We start from the raw sequence: 23,528 nt of genomic DNA on the forward strand, positions 1-23,528 counted from the left end.
ACCTTTGTGTTATAACTTTCTGTCTGAAGAGACCAATTTTGGCTTTAATTTCAGCTCCATCCTTTTATTGTGCATCTATCTGTCCTCATAGTTCTCTGTAAATCGTTCTTTCATGCATTCTACCTGCTTCTACCTGTTTGTCCGTCATGATTTCTGTCTTTGGTTCTACCTGTCTGGTCTAAAACCGGGTTGGGTCTGGAGAGCCAATTCTCCACTGGATCCTGTTCCAGATTTGTCGATCCTTAAGGACAATGTTTTGTGATTCTGCTTATCTAATCCAGAACATTAAGTTTTATGGTCTGCTCTTCAGTGTGCTTATATTGGCTACACGGGCACAAGCACGTAGGATGCAGTAAACCCACTTGTCTTGCAGTTCAATATAATATTGCAATAAAACCAGTTTAGAATCAGGACAAATTTTTTTAAAAAAAATCAAAATCCAGAAATTCAAAAAAATTGTATCGATCTGCGTTAAATCCATGGTTCAATTTACCCTGGCATTGATAAGCAGAATCAATAAAATCGAAAAGAAATACCGGGCTCTGCTCTGATAGTCTTAATAGTAATGTCAGTTCTCTGTGTTTCTATCAGACAACTGTCATGTTAACAACAGCGGAGGAGACTCGACTAGAAACCAACAATTAATTGACTGTCCGCGTGAGTACAAGCATCCATTTCTGCTGTACACCGAAACACTTTTTCCTCATTATTTCCTTTACTTTCTTCCCACGGAGGCCAAACAATGCCAGGAGAAGCCAAATGAAACTGTCAGAGCGCTTAAGTCATAAAATGAAAAGCACAACATTTAAGTTATACTTAGGCAATTTTTATTTTGTTTTCCTCAGAATTATAAGATCTGGACACTAACATTTAATAACTAAAAATTTCTTCCACTAAATTCCAATAATACCATAATATCCCACTTTGTAATGATTTTAAAAATTCTAAATTTCGAGATGTGATGTAATGAAATCTACATTTTTCTTACTCATTCTTCACATGCCTTAACACATCATCGCATCCTTGGATTTTCCTGGTTTAAAGTTGTTTCTGTTCTTGCTCATTCTTCTTTACTTAACTAGTGAACTGTGATTAAATCTTTTGGATGAAGATTGTTTTTCTTTAATTGGATGTTTCTTCAGAGCAGTTTTATTTTGTGTGAAACAGGCTGGTAAAGAGTATTCTGAGAAAACTGCAAGTGTTCTTTTCATAAAGATGGGCTAAGCAGCATAAACTTTTTAAGGTTGAGTAGTATTAAGTGTAGTATTTAAACCTTAAGCAGCCAAACTATTTTATGCAGATATAATTGTTTAATGGCTATGTTTGTGTTTTCATGGTTTCAATCAAATGTTCTTTGCTGCTGTGGGTCTTTTAGTTTGTTCACTGCAAAATATCATGTAGTACAAAGTAAAGAATAAAAATAAAGTATGATTTTAAAACAACACAAGAAACAAAACAACATCGATTTCTAGCACAATTTTCTATTATCCTTGCCACACCAAAGGATGATCTCTTAAAGAAAAGTTGTAGATAAGGTTGGGCGATATGTAAAATTTTTCCAGTCCAATAACCGATGATAGGCGATATATTCATGCAGGTGACTTTTTTTTATTGGCGGAGCAATGTGATTATGCACAGACTGATTTGCGTGTTTAGAATTTATACGTTTTGTTTGGAGGGAATATTCTACCTTCTTTTCACTGCGGCCACAGTGATGCGGACGCTGCACCGGTCCATCGTGGTGAAGAGAGTGTAAAAGCGAAGCTCTCAATTTACTGGTCGATCTACGTCCCTATCCTCACCTATGGCCACGAGCTGTGGGTAGTGACCGAAAGAACGAGAGCGCGGATACAAGCGGCGGAAATGAGCTTCCTCCGAAGGGTGGCTGGTCTCTCCCTTAGAGATAGGGTGAGAAGTTCAGCCATCCGGGAGGGGCTCAGAGTAGAGCCGCTGCTCCTCCACATTGAAAGGAGCCAGCTGAGGTGGTTCGGGCATCTAACAAGAATACCTTCTGGGTGAGGTGTTCCAGGCATGTCCCACTGGGAGGAGGCCCCGGGGCAGATCCAGGACACGCTGGAGAGATTATATCTCTCGGCTGGCCTGGGAACGCCTTGGTGTTCCCCCGGATAGGCTAGAGGAGGTGGCTGGGGAGAGGGAAGTCTGGGCTTCTCTGCTTAGGCTACTGCCCCCACGACCCGGCCCCGGATAAAGAAGAAGATGGATGGTTTTTTTCTGATGAAAAAAAAACAGTCTATACTACTCTGCAAGAGCGACATCTTGTTTTTCTGTCAGCAGCAGCACATGAAATTTACCTCACTGCAGCTGGTACAGACATGAATGAGCTCTCTTTGTGATTATTCCTAAAATCACAGCACAGCTGTTGTTTTTGACTGTTGTGAATGAAGAGAGCAAATATGTGTTATTGGGAAGATTAAGTTAAAGTGTTAATACCATTTGTCAGATCATTTGAGCAGGCTTTAGCTGAAAAATTGTGAAACTAGAGGTTCATCATGAGGAACCAGGACCCACCTAAGCCTTAATTTCAGTTTTATTTTTCATGGTTCTGTGAGAATAATTAGATTACATTTGGAGCCTGGTGATGTTTCACTGACCAAATGTTCCTGCATATTGAACTCTTTCTTCCTCTTTTTTAAAAAAAAGCCCACACATATATATTGTTTGCTTTGATTTCCTTATGGCATCTTTTATTCTTCTTCTCCTGGAGCAGTGTTTTTTCCTGCATGCTGCTTTTATGACTTTTCACTAACGTGAAACAGATTTTTTTTTTGCTCCCTTCTATTTTTTTTTCCCCCCTCGTCTTCCTTCTCTTCTAGTTTCTTCAATTCACATAACTTTGGAAATTTTACCTTTTTACACATTGACCATGTCTTCACTCATACCAGAAACAGATTGAGTAGCAAGTGTGTGAAAACATTTGAGGAAACATCATCCACTGTGGAATTTTTATTGCTGCTGTACCTTGTCGGTTGATTACATTTACTGTCAGCTGTCAGCCACATTCTGGTGTGGTTTATAATGCACAGATGGAGATTAGGACTTTAGATCAGTGGTTCTTAACCTGGGTTCGATCGAACCCTAGGGGTTCGGTGAGTCGGTCTCAGGGGTTCGGCAGAGCCTCCACCGTGACATGCACCGCTCATTTTGTGCACCAATAAAAAAACATATCTATGTCTTGAATTTGAAAAAAATCATATTTTATTTTTCACTAAAGAGGGGTTCAGTGAATGCGCATATGAAACTGGTGGGGTTCGGTACCGCCAACAAGGTTAAGAACCACTGCTTTAGATGAAGCTTTAGTTTTAAGGTCATTTGGAATTGATTGAAGTGAGCTGTGTTAATTTTGTAGTTTAATTTCACATTTATTGTGTGAACAGCTAATAACAGCTGGTAAGCGTAGTTTGGCTTTTTCAAGGGTCTCGATTGCATTAAGTATTTATTTTTTATTAACTTTATTTCCACATTTGAATTCAGTTAGTTTTTGCTGTACAAAAATGTCATTGGATTTATCATACTGAATGTAAGGATACATAAGTGAGATGTCACTGCAGTAGTGATTAATTACTTCAAGCTGTCAGCTGGTTCAGTGTTTTACACGTTTTTTCCTGTCGTCTGATAATTGTGTTAAAATGATTCATCTCTGATTCAGCTGTTCAGTTTGAGAAGTTTGAAATAAAACATTACTTTTTCTGAATTTGTATACTAACACTTTTACTAACCAACTGCTAATCCAGCTGATAATGGTGGCAGTCAGATTTTATTTTCTGACTTTTTTTAAACTGATTCCTTCTGGTTTTCTGTTTTTTTTTTCTCTCTGCAGCTGTCATAGAGCTAAAGAAGACCGTCAGTGATTCACTCCACAAACTGGCCAACTTTGATGGTAAGTTAATAACTCAGTTTCTTTTGGATTTCTTTTGTTTTTTGAGTCCTGATATAGATTCATCCATGAACAAAAGCAAGCTAAATGGATTGCTGTTTTTTAAAACCTGAACTGAAATTTTCACCCTGATGTTTCTGTTGAAGTGATGGACGCCCACTTACAGAACAACCAGACGGCGGGAGATGACATCCTGACCAGCCCTGATCGACTCAAAGGTAGAGAACACACCAGAGTTAGAAATTAGGTTTTATGATATTGTTTTATTTTTTTTAAATGTTCAGTTTTAATGATCCCAAAATTACATTTGATTTAAGTAGAAGTATAAATCTACCTGAACACTGTGCATGTGTTCCAGCTGATTAAAGTAATTTATTGGTTTTGAATTTGATGGCACGAGTAAATGTTGACTGTCAAGTGATTACACTGTAGTTTTTTAGTTAGTCCTGGCTGATGTGCATGTTTGTTTTCGTGTGTACGTCCACAGGGAATCAGATGGATGCCAAAGAGTCAGACATGTCCGACACTCTGAGTCCCAGCAAAGACCGCAGCAGTGACGACACGTCAGGTCAGTGAAAACACCCATACATTCTTGCTCATCGGTTTAAGTCTAATTTTGGCAATTCCAAAATTTGTCTTGTGTTTTCTCAGTTTTACTGGAAAGGTTTTTCTTTTCCACCTAATTTCGAATAGCGTTGACATCTGTTTAAAGTTTAGCTGTTCTGTCTCACACTGTCTGCTCTTCAATCTTTAATTAATCATAGAGTAGCTTTACAAATTACTGAGAATGTTTAGATTTTTTCCTGAGGGTCATAAATGAGTTGCCTGAAAGAGATTTGTGTTATGTATCTTTTAAAATCGCTTGTTCTCTCTAGCAGTTTATTATGTCAGTATCTGATTCGCCTTGAAACTGCTGGAGTATAGATCCTAAAGCAGCCACAGGAGTTTTACGCGTTTTTGTGTGTTTCAGATGGAAACATGAACGACCAAGAGCTGAATGAACCCCAGAACAGAGTAGCTCTGCTCAAAGGTAACTGTGGCCGTGCACCTGTGATCATAAACCCCAAAACACCGGGCCGCCCAGTTTGATTATTGTATTTAACTGACCATTAGGAAGATGTTCAGCTGTGCTGGTCCCTGAAGGGCCTGGTGTTTTTTCCATTTTAGAGTTTGTGTCTACAGACTGTATAAAAGGCGGATGAAGCGAAGCCTGAAGTGCCTTAAACTCTCACCCCTGCTAATGGCCAGCAGGGGGTGCCTTTGGGTGCAATAAGAAGTCTAGGTGTATTAAATATGAGTGGGGGAAAAAGGCCTCATTGCCATGACCTGTGACCTCAGTAAACTATTTCCTGCAGTTTGTGGTCTCAGGCGATATTTTAAATAAGCGCATTTTTTAAAGCTGGGATTGCATTTACTTATGTCTAATATACACATGTAAATCTGAATAACTGAACCAGGACGTCATAGCAACTTCATCCGTCTTTTCAATAAAATATCTACTAGCTACTATCTAGTCAGCTGGACACCCCCCACCGCCCCCACCCACTACACTCCTGACTGACTGAATAAAATAGTCCAGTCAGTTATGTTCAGTAAGTTGATATCCACACTGCCACCGTGTGCTCAGTCATTTATTCATATATGTATTTATTGAACAGTGAAGAAGTTAAGTCTGGAAAGTTCCTGTTTTTTGAATAAAAATACAGATAATTTGTAGACCCTGACTTTGTCATTGAATAATAATAATAATAATAATAATAATAATAATAATAAATAATGTACTTAACATTTTGTATGTGTCTGTGGTTAGATGAGCTACATCGGGCCGGTCTAGAGCCTGGAGACACGGAGCAGGTCATCCACCATCTCCACAGAGAGCTTCTGGAGGCCCAAGAATTAGCCAACACCGGCAAGCAGAAATGTCTAGAGCTACAAGGTAACAGTGTTCTCACAATGCTGTGGATTATATTTTATAATTAGAATTTTAATTATAATTAATAGCTCGCAAACTTTGTTTGAATTAAAGTTTACCTCATACATTTTTACTACAGTATTGTTGAGTTTGTGAGATTACAGTTCTTGCCCTGCATCGCTTCAATTATACGTTGCATGAAAATATAAAAGAACAGTGGTATAAACATAATGACTGTGTGACTCTTGGTGTGCAGCTCTGTTGGAGGAGGAGAGGAGGAGTAACTCTCAGCTGACTGAGGAGTCGACCAAACAGATCCAGTTCTTGCAGAGTGAGTGAATACAGAGAAAAATATGTACTATAGATTTGTATCAATAAGTATTTAGCTGCCACATCTCACTTCCTATGTGCTTGTGTGTTTTTAGCTCAGCTTGGGAAGCTTCAGGCTGACATGGAGGCACTGAGGGAGCAGAGGGAGAGCACCATCTGTAGCACCAGAGAGGAGCTTTACTCTGCCCAGGAGGAGGTACCTCTTCACCTACTGTTGCTTCCAGTTCTTCATCATAACTCTTCCTTACTTCTCTTCCATTCTGTCTTGAAACCTCTCTTGGCTAATGTGTAACATGTCAGACTCTTCATGGACTCCAGGGTTTGAGTGGGTCATTAATAACCCTTTAAAAGTTGAAATTGCTAATAACAGCTTTAAAAAAAACTAACTAAAAAAACTGAACTAAAACTAATAAAAGGGAAAATTTTAATTAACTGAAATAAGACAACAAACTGAAACAACATTGTGTGCAATTAAAAATATTCAGGGAATGTCTTTGGGTTTACTCAGTCTGGTTACATTTTTTTAACACACAAGTCCTCAGGAGGTTTTAGTGCATCTTACTAGGGGTGCAACGATACACAAAATTCACTGTTCAGTTCAATACTTTGGTGTCACACTCCGATACAAATTTTTTTTTAATTTGTCATTTATTGAAATTATAAATATATATTTTAACTCAAAAGTACAGTTTTTAAATTTAATGCTGAAACAACAAAATAATTAAAAAAAAATCTATCTGATTGAGGAATCACTCATCTTTGGAAAAGAGAGTTTATTACAGAGAAATGGCTCTTTCCAAAATAAAAGCTATACTATACTCTTCTTCCGGGGTATATTCTCAGCAGCATATTAAACATATCAGGTCCCCATAAGGTGCTAACGGCTGTCTAAATGACTCGGGTAAAGTTTGTAGCATGCGTGCTTGTTGTTTTTGTCTGCTTCCAATTTGCACTAGGATGATGTCGGTGTAAATGTGCAGTCATATTCGTTGTGTTCCCACTAGTGCTGTCAGTGTTAATCTCGTTAAAATGACCTTAACGCCATAACGCGGCAAATCTCCGTTAACAAGTTACCGCAGATCGCCCCGTGCATGGGGCTGGACGGCGTCAACACGTTAACAAGCTAACTGCGCTAACGCACTAGTTCCCACCAATGTAATTGAGCATTGCGTGGCACATCCAACATACTGTTTTACTTTTGTCCATGACTCGCTTACCATCAGGGTCATACGTCACATGAAGACCAAAATAGTTCCAAATGCCAAATCTGAATGAGGGTGGGGGAGGTTCAATTTGCCATGTTGCAACGAGCTTAATTTTTGTCTTGCTAGCTTGTGCTGCGCTCAGTGGATCTGCGCTCGACAGTGCAGCCTAGGCAGAGTAGTCGAACGCAGATCCACTGAGCGCTCAACACAGACAGCATCGTCAGAAGAAAAGTTGATAAAAGAAATAAAAAATTTGTATTGTTCAATATCGATACAAGTATCGTTGCACCCCTACATCTTACATCTTGCCTGTGGAAATATTTTTAAAAATATTTTCTTTTGAAATCATTGTAATAATAACAAACATTGAAACTAATAAAAATGAAATTGTAACTAGACATTCTTGTTTTAAAAATGACAAATAGTAAACAATGTGACATTGTTCGCTCATAGTCCTTTCTAAGTTTATAAAAAACATTATAAGGATTTGTTTGTTTGTTTAAATGAGTCAGGAACCCTGGAGTCTCTGTCACTCATTCTTCGTTATGCAAAAAGCCTCCCTGTTTGTCAGTTTGCACCAAATTGTAGTCTCATGAGAAAGTGACCGAACCACCGATTGTGTTTTTGCTCTCAGATTCTTGTCCTGCGACACGCTATGGAGGCGGCCACGGCGGAGCGGGAGCGTGAGATCACTGTCCTGCAGGCAGACCTGGTCAGTGTGCGCTCCGAGCTAGAGCACTGGAGGAACACAGCCGCCAAATACGAGGAGGAGATCGCCCGGCTGCAGGAGGCCTTCACGCAGCAGGAACAGCAGCAGACTGCTGCCAGCGAGCTGCAGGGTGAGCACTGCCTGCATGTTTGTCTGAGGCTGTCTGTTCATGTCTTTGAATCACTACTAATCATAACTGTGCATCCTCTGTCTCGCTGCCACAGTGGAGTGCACTGCATTGCACCAGCGGTGTACGTGTTTGCAGCAGGACTGTGATGGCCTGAGAGCTGAGAGGAAAACACTCACAGAAAAACTGCACCGCCTGGAGGCTGAGCTGAGCAGGTACACACACATTGCTTTAAATTTTTTTATCTGAATCCACTGTTTTATTTTATTTTATTTATTTTACTATACTGCAGTGCTGTCAGAATTATACAAGATCACATTTAATTATTTGTCAAAAAAAGATCCACACAGCTATAAACCATTTTGAATATAGCGTTACTAAATAAACACCACTTTGAAACTTATATTCTCTTAACTGGATCTCAAGCTGAGAGTCTCGAAACCTGGAACATATCAAACTTTGTTAGGTGGACGTTAAAGTCTTTTGACAGGCGTGATCGAGTTGATGAATTCTGGCCCAGGACGGCTCTCGGGAGCAGTGCCAAGTCGACAGATCAGGTTCAGAGTTTGGATTCAGCATTAAAGGGCAGGCTGAGGGCGAGACTGACAGAAGGAAACATGGTGTCCAGCTGATTCAGGCAGAGAAAGACGAGGAGATGACAGCTGACTGACAGCTCACTGAGACTATCTGCCAGATTTGTTCTCCACTGAGAGAAAACACTGCTGCATGTTCTCACCACAACCACGTCCTCAGCAGGATTTTATCTGTGCTTCAGCTACAATTTTTTTTTTTTTACTAGTTTACAATAAACTGTACACATCTTTTGACTTTCTACAAAGAGATGAATGCACTTTGGACATGGACGATTCTTATCCGGCATATTGACAGCTGAGGTAAACAGTGAACTGACAGCCTACCCAGATAGCAAAAACCTCCAAGCTGGATCCAGTTCGGAGTCACTTTGCTGTCTGAGTACACTCACTACAGATGAAAGGTGGTCAGAGCTTTTGAGGTAATTCAAAGGATAAAAAAATAGGATACTGCAAGATAGTTACACACCCATCTGTTTTGTATTTCCTGGTTTATTACTGTTGTTGATATTATTCAAAAAAGTTCAGGTCGAATGTACAAAAAACGTTTTCTTGTAAACAAACAGTAAACATCCATTATGGGCTAATCTAATATAAATGTTTTTTGATCTTTTGACTGAATGAATCACATTATTCCTACAACAGCCACCTCAGCAGGAATGATCCGGTTGATTTGGGAGGAGTAAGCAAACAATTTGAAATGACTGAAATCTATGGACAACTAGCTTTGAAATCTTACACACTGTAACTTTAAAGTTTAAAAAGGAATTTATTTAGATTTATTTAGTTGTTATGGAAGATAAATGACCTGTAGAGTCAGAACCATGTTTTGTACCAGCCTGTAAACAGGTTTATTTCTGCTCTAAAGTTGGAAATCCCTTTTGGAACCAGCCTCAAGTGGCTGTTAGAGGAACTGCAGTATTTGGGACTACTTTGTTGGCTTACTTTTTTATTAAGGTCTAGTGTAGTTATGTTTGTAATTGCAAGCTCGACATATATTTTAACTACAGTTGCACTCAGAAGTAATCAAGCATTTTTTTTCTCCTGTGTTTTAAAGTTATCAAATCCCAGGAGAAGACTGAAAACCACTTTAAAGAGATCTCACTAATGAGAGTTGTCAGCATTTCCAAAGTTTGATTTTGCTGTTTGTGGATCAATTTCTGCATTTGAACTCTTTCTGATGACATTTAGGGAAACAAGTCAGAGTGTTTTTTAATGTTGTGACATTTTGTTGCAGCATTTACATAAACAAGCTAAATACAGAAATCACTGTTTACAGTACCAGTCGAAGGATTTGATCCACATGTTGGACAGAAGGTTTTCAAAACTATAAACACATGTATAAACTGCATGTTCCAGTTTATGTTGCATGTAGCTCTATAAGCAGAAAATTATATTGGAGAGCTACGTCAAAAGGAATTTACCAGTATAAATTCCAGTAAAATGTTCTATCAGATCAAAATCTTCGCTGTCAATAAAAGAATTCCCGTCAGCACATAATTTTCCATATCATAATGCATTTGTAAGATGGATGAGGTCAGTCAGTGCCGAGACACACTGAGGACTTGGCCAAAAACATACCCCTAGTCTATTTTTGATGGATGGTGCACCAAGCTGCATAGTGCAGATAAGCAGGACAGGAAGCCAGACACAGAGAAAGCATACAGTTTGGTCATTTGTATGAACCAGGCACTCATCTGTTTACCAGCAGTGATGGTGAACACATGACTATTGAGAAGACACGACTATTTGTTAACATTAAGTCTCACTCTTCATAATAAAAAAGGGAAATGCAATGTTTGTGCCTTTTTTTGCTAAAATTATTTTTAAAAATGTTGTACATCATGTGTAAGGTATCCCAGTTACACACAATGATTTATATATTTTTTGTTTTATAATGGCGTCTGGACAGAGTACAAAGTAATCTCTCTCAGTATTCCTACAGAGGTGCACTTTTTTTACTACCATTGGATCTACATGATACTAATAAAATCACAGCTTTAATTGTGACCACAGAAGCCCCGCAAAGGGTGTTTAAATCATTTGTCTATAAGACACAGCCAATTATGGGGGAAAAAAGCTGGTCTAAATAGAGAGAAGCTAAAACAGCTTGTTTCAGACCGGATAAATTGAGGGCCTGCGCCAAGGCAAGTATAAATGACTCCAGAGTACAGTAAAAAAAAAAAAAAACCGAGCCTGAAATGAGTCTCATAAGTCTTCAATAAGGTCACAGCATCGCAAATCCTTCGAGAGTTTCTAACATTGTTGAGAAACGTAGTGGAGTGATTACTGAGTCGAGGTGTGATTTGGTGTGTTTGCAGCACCAGGGAGAAGAGTCTGGTCCTCAGCAGCAGTCTGGAGTCTCTGGAGAAGAGGGAGGAGGTTTTGCAGGACAAACTGGGTTCTCTGGAGAATCAGCACCTGCAGGACGCGAGCAGGCTAAAGAGCCAGCTGGACCAGGCCCAGGCCCACACACACACACTGCAGAAAGAGGTACGCACACAGAATGGGATTTAAGAAAAATAAAAATAAAACACAGAAAACGCCAGGTGAGAAACAACAGAACAAATGGAAGAGATGAAAAATAAAAGTTGGAAATGGATCAATGAGTCTTTTGATAAATCCAGAGAGACTTAAGTCAGCATGAGTGAAGGTGGTTGAGCAGATGCCTAAGGCAGATGTGAATAAAGAGAGGAAACCACACTGGGGTTCTCAGAGAAATAAAATAAAATGTACCAAAATCTCCACAGTGGGGGAAATGCATACAAGCAGCAGCCTGAATGAATTTTTGAGCTCTTTTATTTAAACCCCCCAAAAAGGTTTCAGCTAAAAAGAACTTTAAGATAGACAAACAGCTACACAAGCAAGCTGCAGTCAGTATCTGTTCAGTGGAGCACATCAAGTGACATTAATTGACAAGTTGGTGATTTATTGATTATATGTTTGCTTTGGGTAATTGAAAGTTGTAAAAAATGAAGGAAAAACATCAATCTCGGCATTACCAAAATGCATTAGCAAAATGATAATAACTCAGCAGGTCAATAGTGTTTGTCAGATAGTTGTATAAAAAGTCCAGTGTTTGTCGACTGAGTTATTGGTAACAGCAGCTAGTGAGCTTTTGTAAATGTGGCACTTGGTGGATTCTCCATCAGTTTTAAAGGGGCCTGTTATTCTTTTCTGGCAGTTTTTTTCTATTCTTGGATCTGTATGATGTCACAAGGAGAAAGGGATATCCCAAAGAGGTTAACTTTACTTGGAAGTGAACCCTTTATGCAAATGGACATAGAAATGACAGTGGTCATAGAAATAACAGTGGCCTGTGTGTGTGTGTGTGTGTGTGTCTGTCTGTCTGTCTGTCTGTCTGTGCAGTATGAAGACACACAGTCCCAGCTATCTGATCTCCGTCAGCGTTATGAGAGAACAGAGCAGGAGAAGCTGAACATCCACCAGGAGCTGGAGCAGTGCAGGAGCAGCCTCAAGCTGCTGCAGGACAAGTCCAGCTCTGTGAGTGCCCACACCAACACTCTTTGTTCCTTTATGATAAAAAACACAGACTTGTGCTTGGACTGTTTTTTTGTAATCTATGTTTGCTCAGCTTTAAGTTTTACCATAATTTATTTTTGCTTTAAGGTTGCTTTTTATGCAGGTGAAGCTGCATTTTTATCCTGACCTGTGAGAAATGTCACACAGCGTTAGTGTTGTCTAATGGCCAATAACATCTTTGTTGAAAGTAGAAATGCTCATAATGCCAAATAATAACTGGTGAGGTAACAAAATAACATTTAAATTGTGATTTTTAACTGAATTCATGCAGCTCTGTGAACACATTCAAAGCAGTTGTGTTTTTTTGTTTTGTTTTTTTAAACTGACTCCTCTAGCCAAGGTGACATGTGACCTCACCGTCTCTCCTGGTTTATATCCTGTTCTGATAAATAAGCTGATGGATAAAAACTCTTGGAAACATTAATCAGAAAATCAGTGAGGCGGAGCAGCCTACTCTGTACCCCCACCCCCCTTCTTTTCTTCCTTTCCTCCTCCCTCAGCTCTTAAAACACGATATATCTAAAGGCCAATTTCTCTTCATTACAACCTTGTAATTTTGCCTCTTTAGTTTTTTTGGTAATAATAATGTTGCAATATCTGAGATCTGGGAACACGAAGGCCACACTAGAAAGTCTCATTGTTTCTGTTTTTTTATTTTATGTATTTTTTGATACAAAGTCTACAATTGATATCTATTATAAAAAAATAAATAAATAAATCCACCATTGCTGTATGTTAAGTGAACTGATTCTCTCCTGTCCCACTTTTCTTTCATGGTCTTCTCCAATTCTCATTATCCTCACAGTGCATCGTCTTTGGGTGTTGCATGGACTAAACTGCTAGTGGTCTGTAGCTGATACAGTGTGGATAATGGAATGTGACGATTGGTTTGGAAGGTCTTCCACTACTTTTTGCTGGACCTTGCCATCCTAAATTAGGTTAACTATTGATCTAATGATGCTTATAAACTGGGTTGTAACATAATTGGGGGCTTGTCCAAGACCAGTTTAATTCTTTTGTGGAGACTAAAATGCAGGATGAGTGAAGTTTCATTTGAGATATCTCCAGATAGAAATCATTTTTTATTCAACTAGGCAGATTAAAACAAAACTCCAGATTTGATTGATTTATTTGGAAGGAAAGATGAATGGCACTGATGTGAGCTAAAAGTGTTTTTGGAAATGTCCATCAGGGTTACAAAAGATTTTCTAGACAAAAGTATTTGTATCTCATTTCACTGTGTTCCCAGATCTCATTAACCACTGTTTGCATTAATTAGCACTGATAGCAATGGAGCAAATAAGAACCTGATTATAAAAAACTAGAGTTACCCTCTCTTCACTCAGTGCATTTCTGTTAGGCTTCTTTGTATGAACCGGTGTCCGTCGTGCTGTAAAGATCAGATTGAAACCAGCTGACAGACGGCAGCTGGAGGAGATCTGTTCCTGCTGCAGAAAAGTGTTGCTGTTTTAAAAGAGCCTGGTGACGGATGGCTGCTCCTCCGTGGTGATTGTGAATGTGGCTGCTGAATGTGTAGAAATGTTGGTGCTGCTTTGTAGAAAACGGCTGATTGGATACAAACCCAAACCCCCTCTCTCCCTTTCTTCCCTCCCCCCTCGCTGTAGCTGCTCCATCCTCCATGTTGGTTTTGGTTGATTTGCTGGCTGATTTCTTCTTATCCACTCTCCCCCTCCAACCCCTCTCCCTTTTAGCCATCCATATTGCAGCCTGTCCAAGCCATATTCATGGGCCTTGTCCTGGCTCTGCTCTACTGGTGTTTCGGCCAGTTGTGGTAGAAAGGTACACACCGACATGACATCAGTCTATCTCTCTGCCGTCCTGTCTGTCTGTCTGTCTCTGATGCGTCTATCTGTTTGTGATCACTGGAAGGTGTCAGAGGCGAAAGGGTCGTTCTGATCTGTGATGAATTCAGGGTCATGAGTTTCAGCTGGAAAACTGACGTGCTGAAATTGAAAAGAAATCTCCCTCTGAGCTCAACACAGGTTTCCGCCGTGAGAGCTGATTATTTTTGAAAATAAGAACTACAGGGATTGCTGTTGAAAGTGAAAGCTCCTGTAAACGTGTCCAACACATAAATATATTATTACAATTCTTTAAGTCTAATAGAGAAGCATTGCATGACTCATGATTTTCTTATACTGGGCCTTAATGCAGAACCTAAGTGTGAATCCTGCTGTTTTAGCTCCGCCCACTTTAATTCAATTGTTTTTTGTTTGGCAGCCCCTCATAAACAAAAAGTTGGAACACTTTCTGTACCTGATATGAGGCAAATTTGTAGGTCAGTCTCTCCTTCCAAACAAGCTACCAGAAGTGCATTCCCTTTTTTTCCCCATATGTCCACACTTTTTTTTTAATGGTCATAAATTCAGTCACAAATTAACCTAAATAAGGAGGGAATGTAAGTGTAAGGAGCAGGTTATTACTGGCAAGCATCCAAATATTCCTAAACTACATCTTTCACCATTTGAATGCTAACAGCTCAGGATGATGATGTGTTGCGGTGCAGGGTGATGATACATAAAGGTAACCCAGCTGTTGAACTCTGAATTCTGATCACCAGATCGCTCTCTTCACCTCCTAAACTTCCATTTAAGACTAAGGATCATCTTAGCCATCATCATCATCATCATCACGGCGTCTGGTCCCTCGTCTTCTGATATGAGAACCACTAACTGCATGGCTGTCAGTCTGCCTGTTCGTCTGCCAGTCAGTCTCACTTCTGCTTCTGTTCTGCTGCAGCTAACATTAACACGCTCTTGGGGCTCCCTCCACCCACAGACCCTCCATTTAAAGGGAGCCTTGTACATATGCTTCATGCTCTTCACAGCAGCGGTGTTTGACCTATCGTAGCAGGGAAAAAAACGGGTAGACAAGGCTTCTTATTGTAGACTTGACATAAAAGAGGCACCTAGCTTCCAGGTCTTTAAATACAGTATGGAAGTGCAATAAACCTGTACTCTTTCTAATGACCAGCTGGGGGAGACTCCTTTGGCTGTAAAGGGATGCCCGGGTGTCTAGAAGAAATCACCCTTCAGCTCACTTGATCTACCTCAGTAAACACATTATTAAATGGAACACCATGTTTATTTTATAAATGATGGTACAATTGGAGTCAAAAGGGTGTTATAAAACAGGGCGTGTCTACTCTGTAACTGACATGTGAGCTTGCAGTGCCCCTCAGTTTTTCCATCACACCAACCCTCGCTCGACGCGTGTAGGTTCGACACAAGGTGACTCCTTAAATCTGTTCATCTGGACGTTGTGTTTTCAGAGTGAGAAATATTTTTTCACTAAATCGGAGGATTTCTTCACTCTCTGTTAACTGTAGCTTTACCCAACCTTATAAACAGTACATTTGGATAATGACCAAAACTAGCACCACTGACTAACAACCAGCTGCGAGTTCAGTTAATTGATCAATGGCCATGAGTGCCATTCTGAATGGTACTCCAGCTGTGGTTGGAGTGGCTGCAATCACTTTTTTTAGATCACCAAAAAATGTCCTCTTTTCCCACCACTCAAACCTCAGCGTTCCTCCCTGTCCCGGATGTGCACATCCTCATTGAAAGAGTGGCCATTGGACTGTAGGTATAAATAGACTGTAGAGTCCTGGCCTGATGAAGTAGCTCTTCTGTGTTGTCCCATCTGCTTAGCCAGAGGTTGTTTGGTTTTCCCGATGTATAAAATCACGACAGTCTATAGATGGTATATAGCACTTTTCCACTCTGAGCACTCAAAGCGCTTCGCACAACTTGCCTCATTCATGCAAGCACCTTTTTTTTAATATATGTTTTTCTATGTAAGTGCTCTCTATTTAACGTTCACACACATTCATACTCTTAGCAACTTGAGGTAGTATGTTGCCCAAGGTTATTTGGAATGCAGACTATAAAAGCTAGGGATCAAACCACAACCTTCCGATTAGCAGATGACTTAAAGCTACAGCCACCGTCTGTGTACACTATATTACTGTGTTTGTGGCGGGGGAAACACATCCTTGTTGGTTGACTGATCTTTAGTGTAGTGTGTTTTGAGGTTTGAAAGCCACAGAAACGCTGCGTTTTAATGAAATGCTTCTTAGCGGTTTTGATACGGCTGACATATAAGGAGTCATTAAAGGTTTTTACTGAAGCAATGATACTAGATTCAGTCATTATGGAAATTTACTGTTACTGGTTAGTTTAAGGTTGGGAAAATCAGCTGAGACTGAAAGTCACTTGGATGAGTGACAAAATGGTTCTCCCAATGAAAATGCAACGTCCAGATAAGCTGATTCAACTTTACTGTAATTTTCTTACAATGATGATCGAGCATGGATTGAAACAAAGCAAAGAACTGCAGAAAAAATAGACTTTAAAAAAACAAACAAAAACAAAACATAGGTGGCATCCATCTTTTAGATACAGTCTGTGATGGCACTGAGATCTTTAATTAAGCTGCTGCAACATCAGGACTCACCAAGTTGGACACAGCCATTTATTTATTTATTTTATTTTGTTATTTACATGCTCAAAGTGATCTCAGAAAGGTATGTCATGTAAGATCAAAACAAATGATTTCTGAGAGAATTGAAACAAGGTATGTGGCTGTAGTGACTTTATTTTTCTGGAAAAAATGCATAAATAAATCAATCTGCCGATAATCCACCCGTCTCCAAATCCACTGACTAGATGAGAGGAATGTAAACAGCCTGGCTGAAATCGAAGGCACCGTAGGCCTCCAGGGTGTTTAGATGTGTATGATGGATGCAAATTTTGTGTCACCGCTGTACATCTATGCACACTGTACTACTTCAAAGCTTTGCCTACTTTGATAGTTTAATGATCAGGCAAGAAACCATGACCATCCTGGTAATGTCAGTCAGCAACCTAAATTGAAAATCCCAAAAAACACAGTGGAGAAAAAAAAAAAGAATCCCAAATTATTATTTTATTTATGTATTTTTTGCATTTAAAAACAAAACAAAAAGAAATCTTTCATTTTGGTGGGAAAATGTATACAGTACAGTGGGACCGGTGATCTCTGCTCTAGTCTTTAGACTCCATTGCGTGCTAACAGCTGCACCAGGAAGCGTGCGCTTACCTGATTTTCACACAAAAAGGAGTGACGTATTATTGGCTGTGCTGCAGGAGTATGGCTCGTCACAATATTACACAGATCGGTTTTTAACCTAAGCAAAGTTCAGTTGTCAAACTTATTAAAATGAATGAATTACTGTGAGGAGCAGTAACTAGAGCCACGACTAGAGGAACAATAAGTTTCTGTGTTTACCAATCCAGCTGCTGTACACAGCACTGGTGTGAAACACCCGTCACATGCACCTGCGGCTGTTTTCTTAAGCACGATCTGATATCCTCGTGTCGGTGTTGTTCCCACATCATCATAATAAATGTTGTCCCAGGTTCAACATTGCAAGTGACCAATCACATTGTTGTGACATCATACTTTTGCGACTTTGGGAAAAACCGCCTTAAAAAAAAATCGACTTGACTAGCAAGACACCGCCTGATCCAGCAATTTGAATTCTTTGCATTTCAGGATACGGTTCTTTGATAAACGGTAAGCATTATACATGTTGTCCTTGCAACACTGGAATTCCATAAATGAATGAATGGCTTGGCTTGCAAAAGTATGACGTCACAACAATGTGACTGGTCACTTGCAATGTTGAACCTGGAACAATATTTATTATGATGATGTGGGAACAACACCGACACGAGGATATCAGATCATCCGTTTTCTTACTGCAGCTTTACTTCATCATATATGAAAACGTGGCTGTCCCACACTGAAAGCAGCACCTGAACGCCTCCTGTGTAAACAGACTGCTGAACCGCTCACTCCTGACCGTTCACAGTCAGCAGTGTGTTAAAATTTTAAGTTAAGAAGAAGCGAAATGACAGAAATGAAGGGAAAAAAGTTAATCACAGCGTTTTAATGTTTATGTTCAGCCCAGTAATCTTAAATAAATTACAGTGATCCTCCTTTTGATTTGTCACTTTATCTCTCCCCGACCCGAAGAATTCAACAACATTTCAGTTTTATTTTAATTCAAAGAAAAGTCTGTGAGAAATGTAGATGAGCTTAATTCATCTGTGGAAACTTCTAAAGGTCGCCCTTCTGTTTATTTGCACTCTGTTCCCCTTTAAAGAGGCGTGCTCTGACCATCGCATCTTAAAGGCTAACCCTCTCCTTCCACCTGCCTCATTCAGTCACTCTCCTCTTCCTCTCCGTTAGGTTTTCGGTGCTTTATTTTAGCTTTCTTTAATTACATGTTGCTGTTCTCTCATGTTTCTTTTTGCAGGGTTTGTTTTTAATTTCATTTATTAATCTTTTTTCTTCTTCTGTGTTCTTGCATCCAGCTGCTGCTTAACTTCAGTTATTTTCATCTGTTACTGGTTTGTTTTTTTTATTGTCTCTTTTTCTGCAGCCATTCTTACTTTCTTTATTTCTGAAGCATCCATCATCACGTCCATCGTGTTTGTGTTGTGTTTGCTGCTTGTTTGTTTATTCGGGAACGTCTGACCAGTATGCCCAGTTGTTGTTTGCTTTGAGGGCAAAATGTTCTGTAACTTTTCTGTTGTTCTGCTCAGGTAACCTAATTTATTTTGCTGCTTTTTGTTTTTGTTTTTTTTAAATTTATGTTTTTTATTAAATTATTTTTTTACTTGTTTTCTCCACCTGTCCTGAAGTCCCAAAAGATGATATTGATTAAATTTGTTTCCTTTTATCGTTCATACACAAACCAGCAGAGAACTCGAGTAAAACTCGATTGTCCTTGGCAGGGATTTAAAAACTGTTTTGAATTTGAAGCAACACACACTTGGGCCTTAATTACATATTTGGTGCATAAAAGGGAAGTTGCGTTAAGCCCCTATTGGACGTAATCAATGAGGAAATTGTACTTGGCATGTTGACTTGCTTGAGTTAAAACCTTTGTTGTTTCTCACCAAAAATAAAGGATGAATCCTGAAATACCTGAAGGTTATTTGGCTACTGTAAAAATTATTCGTTTTTCTAGATACCTAATAACCTGATTGTAGTTGAAAAGGCCTTTTTTCCCCTTAGAGCTTTTCTTTGACCACAAGTTCAAAGAGCAGCATTTATAAGGACCTTGCAGTGCTGAACTGGCAGCTTTAGTCCCAACGGGCATCCCGTCTTCACATTGAGCTGCTGTCTCAAACTAGTGATGCTTCCTTTAAAAAATCTGCTGCTGTCAGAGGTCACTGTTTTAATTCAAATCTACAAAATTAGACTCAAGGCTTCTCCCTTAAACTAGCAATGTTTTATAGTGAATAGGACTTTTATTGTTTCAGATTGATTAGACAAAAGGTTCCTTTCATTTTTCACCTCTTATTTTGAAACAAACTTTACTATAAAAAGATATTTTTAACTGGTTTTAGTTGTCTTGGAACTACATGAATAAATGAGTGTACATGTTTACACTAGTTTTGATTCCACAGACTGCAAATAAAAGATGGACGCACCCATCGTGATGTCACCCATTGTTCTGTGGGCAATCCATTGATAAAATACTGAATTTGATTAGCCATATTATTCAGATCATGACATTACAAATATTCTGAAGGGGAAGAAGTTTAGCTGACCCTTTTGAGCAGCCTGGGTTTGAAGGCCGTCTGCTCTCTTCCCACTTGTGTGTCAAAAATCTTCCCTGTCCAATCAAATAAAGGCCAAAAAAAGGCCAAAAAATAATGTTAAAAGCTAAGAAACGGCATAAATGTATTTGAGAGGTCCAGTTCAGCCACCTGTTTCTGCGCTGTTGGTCAAAGCAGCCACAGCCTTGAAAATCTCAGCCTCAGTTATTTGAAAAATCCTGTGTAGTTGTCAGAAGCAGCAAACTATCAGAGGTCAAACCTATGTTTTTGCAGCGGGCGCTATAAAAGTTACATTTTTACATTTTAATTGGAGCCAGCCTCAGGTGGACATTTTTGTCACTTACATGCAGTTTGACTGATTCATTTACGTTGTTCTCGTTAAATAACCTTTTTTTTCCTCAATCAGATGAATTTTTGCACGAGAAAAAGAAATGAAATATCATCTTTTGGACTGAAGTGGCTTCTCTTCTTTTGTCTTTGCCTCTGTCCACTTTTACTCGTAATGTTCAAACTAACTTTATTTATTCACGCGTTTCTTCGTCTGTTTTTGTCTCGTGTGTGTTTTTTCGTTCATCTCTCTCCAACAGAGCGGCTGGAGCCCCTGGATGCCGGTCGTCGCAGTGATGGTCGCCGTGACGGCCGCCGTCCTCTACCCCAACCTCTCCAAGAGCAGCTCCACCTAGGACACAAAACACAAGCGAACACACACACGGAGCGCCGTGAGGAGAGCGTCACTGCTTTACTTGTATAAAGTCTAATTGTACATAATTGTAGAGGGATATAAAGGTTGTGGTTTCTACAGAGGACTCAGAAGCTTCTTGGATTATTTTGTTTTGGGTTTTTGTTGTTGTTGTTTTTCCTGCGGCGGGGAGTTTTGTTGTTTTTATTCTCCGCTCTCTCAGCTCTGGTGGGGGGCTCCTTTTTTTTTTTCTTTTTTTTTTCTTTCCCCCCCTTTCCCCATTTTTTTTTGTCTCTCTGCTGATTTCCAGGTAACAAAACGTTCTCCAGCAGGTGGAGCTTCCACATACACACAAAAACCTGCTTAATGCTAACCCGGCGCTTTCCAGCAGCTTCGAACGTCACTGACAGGTAAATCTGTCTGTTTCACCTTTACCTCTGAGGACAGAGTTTCTGAAGAAGAGATGGCTTTTCTTTTACACAGCTCCACATTCAGCTTAAATTTACTTGCTAAATTCTTCAAACCAGCTCGTTGTGTTAGAGCAGATCTAGAGGAGGAGCCACTTTTTCTTGATCCCAGTTTACAGACGTCAGCTGTAATTCACCCAGGGGATGTACCCATCTTCGATTTATACTAATAAATACTTTTTGAATCTCCTTCAGGACACAAAATAACCACACATTTCATTTTAGTTTTCCCTGATAAAATGCCCAAAACAGATGAAACAAGAATTTAAGGCACTTCCTTGATAGCAGCTGTTTCCAAACAGTAACTAAAGGTTAGAAGTGTAGTTAAACCACAGCAGAGGTTTATTTTAGGGCAAGGTTGTAGTACTTGAATGGGCACACCAGTAAAGTGGCCCACGGTGCTGCGACATCCCTCAGCTCCACCGATTGCTACAGTTACTACAATTAAAATGATAAAAACAGAAACGTTCTCTGGTTTCCTGCTAACATCTCAGTTTCACTAGAGTTAGAGTAATTCGAATGCTTTGGGCTTTAAGATCTGTTTTTGGTCAGATAGACGTTCGTTCAGTGACTTCAGGTGTTCTGCCTTAAATGTGAGTTCATGTGACCGTGCATCACATCGGGCTTGAGCAGGTCTGAGTTTATAGACTCGGGGTGATCCTGGCTCTAAGAGCACAAACGAAGCACAAATGATGACGAAGTGCACCATGTCATCGTGATTAACCCGAGGCTGCTGGGAAGCTCTCGCGCTGAAGCAATTTCAGGAAGCTCTGCCCTGTTCTGCTTTCAGTCGGCCATGTTGGATGTCTAACTTGGCGTTTTCTCTGGGGTTATTTTCATTTGTTTCTGTTTGGGGAAATTCTGGGGTCTGAGTTGAAACTTGAAGCCAAATTATTGAAATAAAATCTGATTTATTTTGTGTTGGGTTTACTTTTTTCTTTCTCCATGTTGGGGGCACAGAGAAAAGGGGTCAAAGTGCCTCTGATGTAACTAACACCACACTTTGTGTATGTGTGCAGACACACACACACACACACCTCCCCTGATATATACACACACACACTTGGTTTGACAGTCAGAGGTTGCTTTTTCCAGGGCTTTCAGCTTAATCACAGCTCTTTAAATGTCTGAGAATTTCCCAGAATTCAGATTAACCGACTATACAACACCCGAAGAGCAAAGTTTAAAAGGAGGAACAAGAAAATTTGTAAAAAATGTTTAACGGGCCAAATATCAAAATCTATTCATTTTTTTAATGACACACAAGACGTCAGACCTCTGATGAAATATTTTGAGAGCCATTGAATCATTTCAAAGTGTGTGTGTGTTGGTAGACAGGGATGTGTGTGTGTGGGTTCACAGTCTGGACTCTTGAGCAGCGTTCGTCATCGTTCGTGTACTCCGTTTCGTCTCCGTGTTTAAAAAGAACTAAAATAAGACAATGAACAAATACTCCTGATGTGTAAAGAGAAAAAACACTACAGAACAGAGAGAGAATTGTAAGATAAAATGTTATCGACTGATGTGCTACTAGACTTATTTTGTTAAAACTGTTTAGAGATATGAGAGGGAGCTATGTAGAGAATATGATGAGGATGTATTGAATATGCAGAGCGATGTTTGGATTAAAGTTGTAGCAAGCTGACCCACCAAACCTGCTTCCTGTGTCTTTATTCACAAACACTCAGAGATGAACTCATTTTGGGTCAATATAAATACTTCAGAAGGTTGAAACTATCCTGTTTTTTCCCCATCTGGCTTCTGCATGCTGTTATTTTGAAATGGCAACAGCAGGAAGGACATTAAAGGGATTTTTACTGTAACTGCTCACAAGATTTAAAACTCTGCATCGTGTAGAGATGGTGTGCACTTTGTGGTTCTGAATTAAATGCAAATAAGACACTTTAAATATTAATGTTTCCAGATTCTTGAAGACTGTTGTGTTAAAGAAAACATAATTCTCTTTAATCCATTTTTACTAGATTAAAACACTGCAAGAAGAAAGGTAAAGATCAGTATGAATGCCTTCATATCTGAAAAATCTCTAGATTGGAGCATTATATTAAACTGATTTGTGAATTTGAATGATTTTGTAGTGCACAAACAACTCCCAAGTACAAGAAAATGTTTATAAAATATGTAGTTTGATCGATACAGGATTAATGAAGTGGCTTTTTTTAAGGGAAACTAATGTTAGAGTAAAGTTTTCAAGACAAAATTATCTCAAAGTTGTTAAAGTTGCTTTATCCTTAAGAAAAATCTTGAAATATCAGCACCTAAAATCTAAACGTGTGCTGCTACAAACCCTTAATTTATTATTTTTACTTTTGTTTCATTAAAGTTACAGAATTGCAGTCAAGTATCTCTGGTTGAATCTTCAGAGAAAAAGAAACATATCATAGTCATGTTTTCTTTTTGTGTGTTTATGTGTGTT

The 23,528-nt window shown here is 39.3% G+C and overlaps 1 protein-coding gene across 9 annotated transcripts in view; it reads left to right on the plus strand.

Moving 5' to 3' along the window:
* slmapa (sarcolemma associated protein a) overlaps nucleotides 1-22,748 on the plus strand; it is an 82,680-nt gene extending 59,932 nt beyond the window's left edge. For 4 of the 9 annotated variants that reach the window (XM_086292971.1, XM_086292975.1, XM_086292972.1 and 1 more), the window contains 13 exons: nucleotides 592-657; nucleotides 3,839-3,898; nucleotides 4,042-4,113; nucleotides 4,383-4,463; nucleotides 4,866-4,925; nucleotides 5,706-5,831; nucleotides 6,064-6,138; nucleotides 6,233-6,333; nucleotides 7,977-8,181; nucleotides 8,276-8,393; nucleotides 11,090-11,261; nucleotides 12,138-12,272; nucleotides 20,536-22,748. In XM_086292971.1, the coding sequence (XP_086149097.1) occupies nucleotides 592-657; nucleotides 3,839-3,898; nucleotides 4,042-4,113; nucleotides 4,383-4,463; nucleotides 4,866-4,925; nucleotides 5,706-5,831; nucleotides 6,064-6,138; nucleotides 6,233-6,333; nucleotides 7,977-8,181; nucleotides 8,276-8,393; nucleotides 11,090-11,261; nucleotides 12,138-12,272; nucleotides 20,536-20,631 (1,367 nt within the window). In that variant the 3' untranslated portion in view covers nucleotides 20,632-22,748. Of the gene's footprint in view, nucleotides 1-591; nucleotides 658-3,838; nucleotides 3,899-4,041; nucleotides 4,114-4,382; nucleotides 4,464-4,865; nucleotides 4,926-5,705; nucleotides 5,832-6,063; nucleotides 6,139-6,232; nucleotides 6,334-7,976; nucleotides 8,182-8,275; nucleotides 8,394-11,089; nucleotides 11,262-12,137; nucleotides 12,273-14,023; nucleotides 14,112-20,535 lie in introns of all 9 variants that reach the window. The other 5 variants (XM_086292974.1, XM_086292976.1, XM_086292978.1 and 2 more) reach the window with 3 other exon arrangements.
* The last annotated feature ends 780 nt before the right edge of the window (nucleotides 22,749-23,528 follow it).

The sequence above is a fragment of the Aulonocara sp. 'chitande type north' Nkhata Bay genome, linkage group LG5, assembly GCF_057382095.1.
Source record: "Aulonocara sp. 'chitande type north' Nkhata Bay isolate Kocher_YH1m ecotype deep benthic linkage group LG5, A_spYH_male_GT1.1, whole genome shotgun sequence".
Classification (NCBI taxonomy): Eukaryota; Metazoa; Chordata; class Actinopteri; order Cichliformes; family Cichlidae; genus Aulonocara; species Aulonocara sp. 'chitande type north' Nkhata Bay.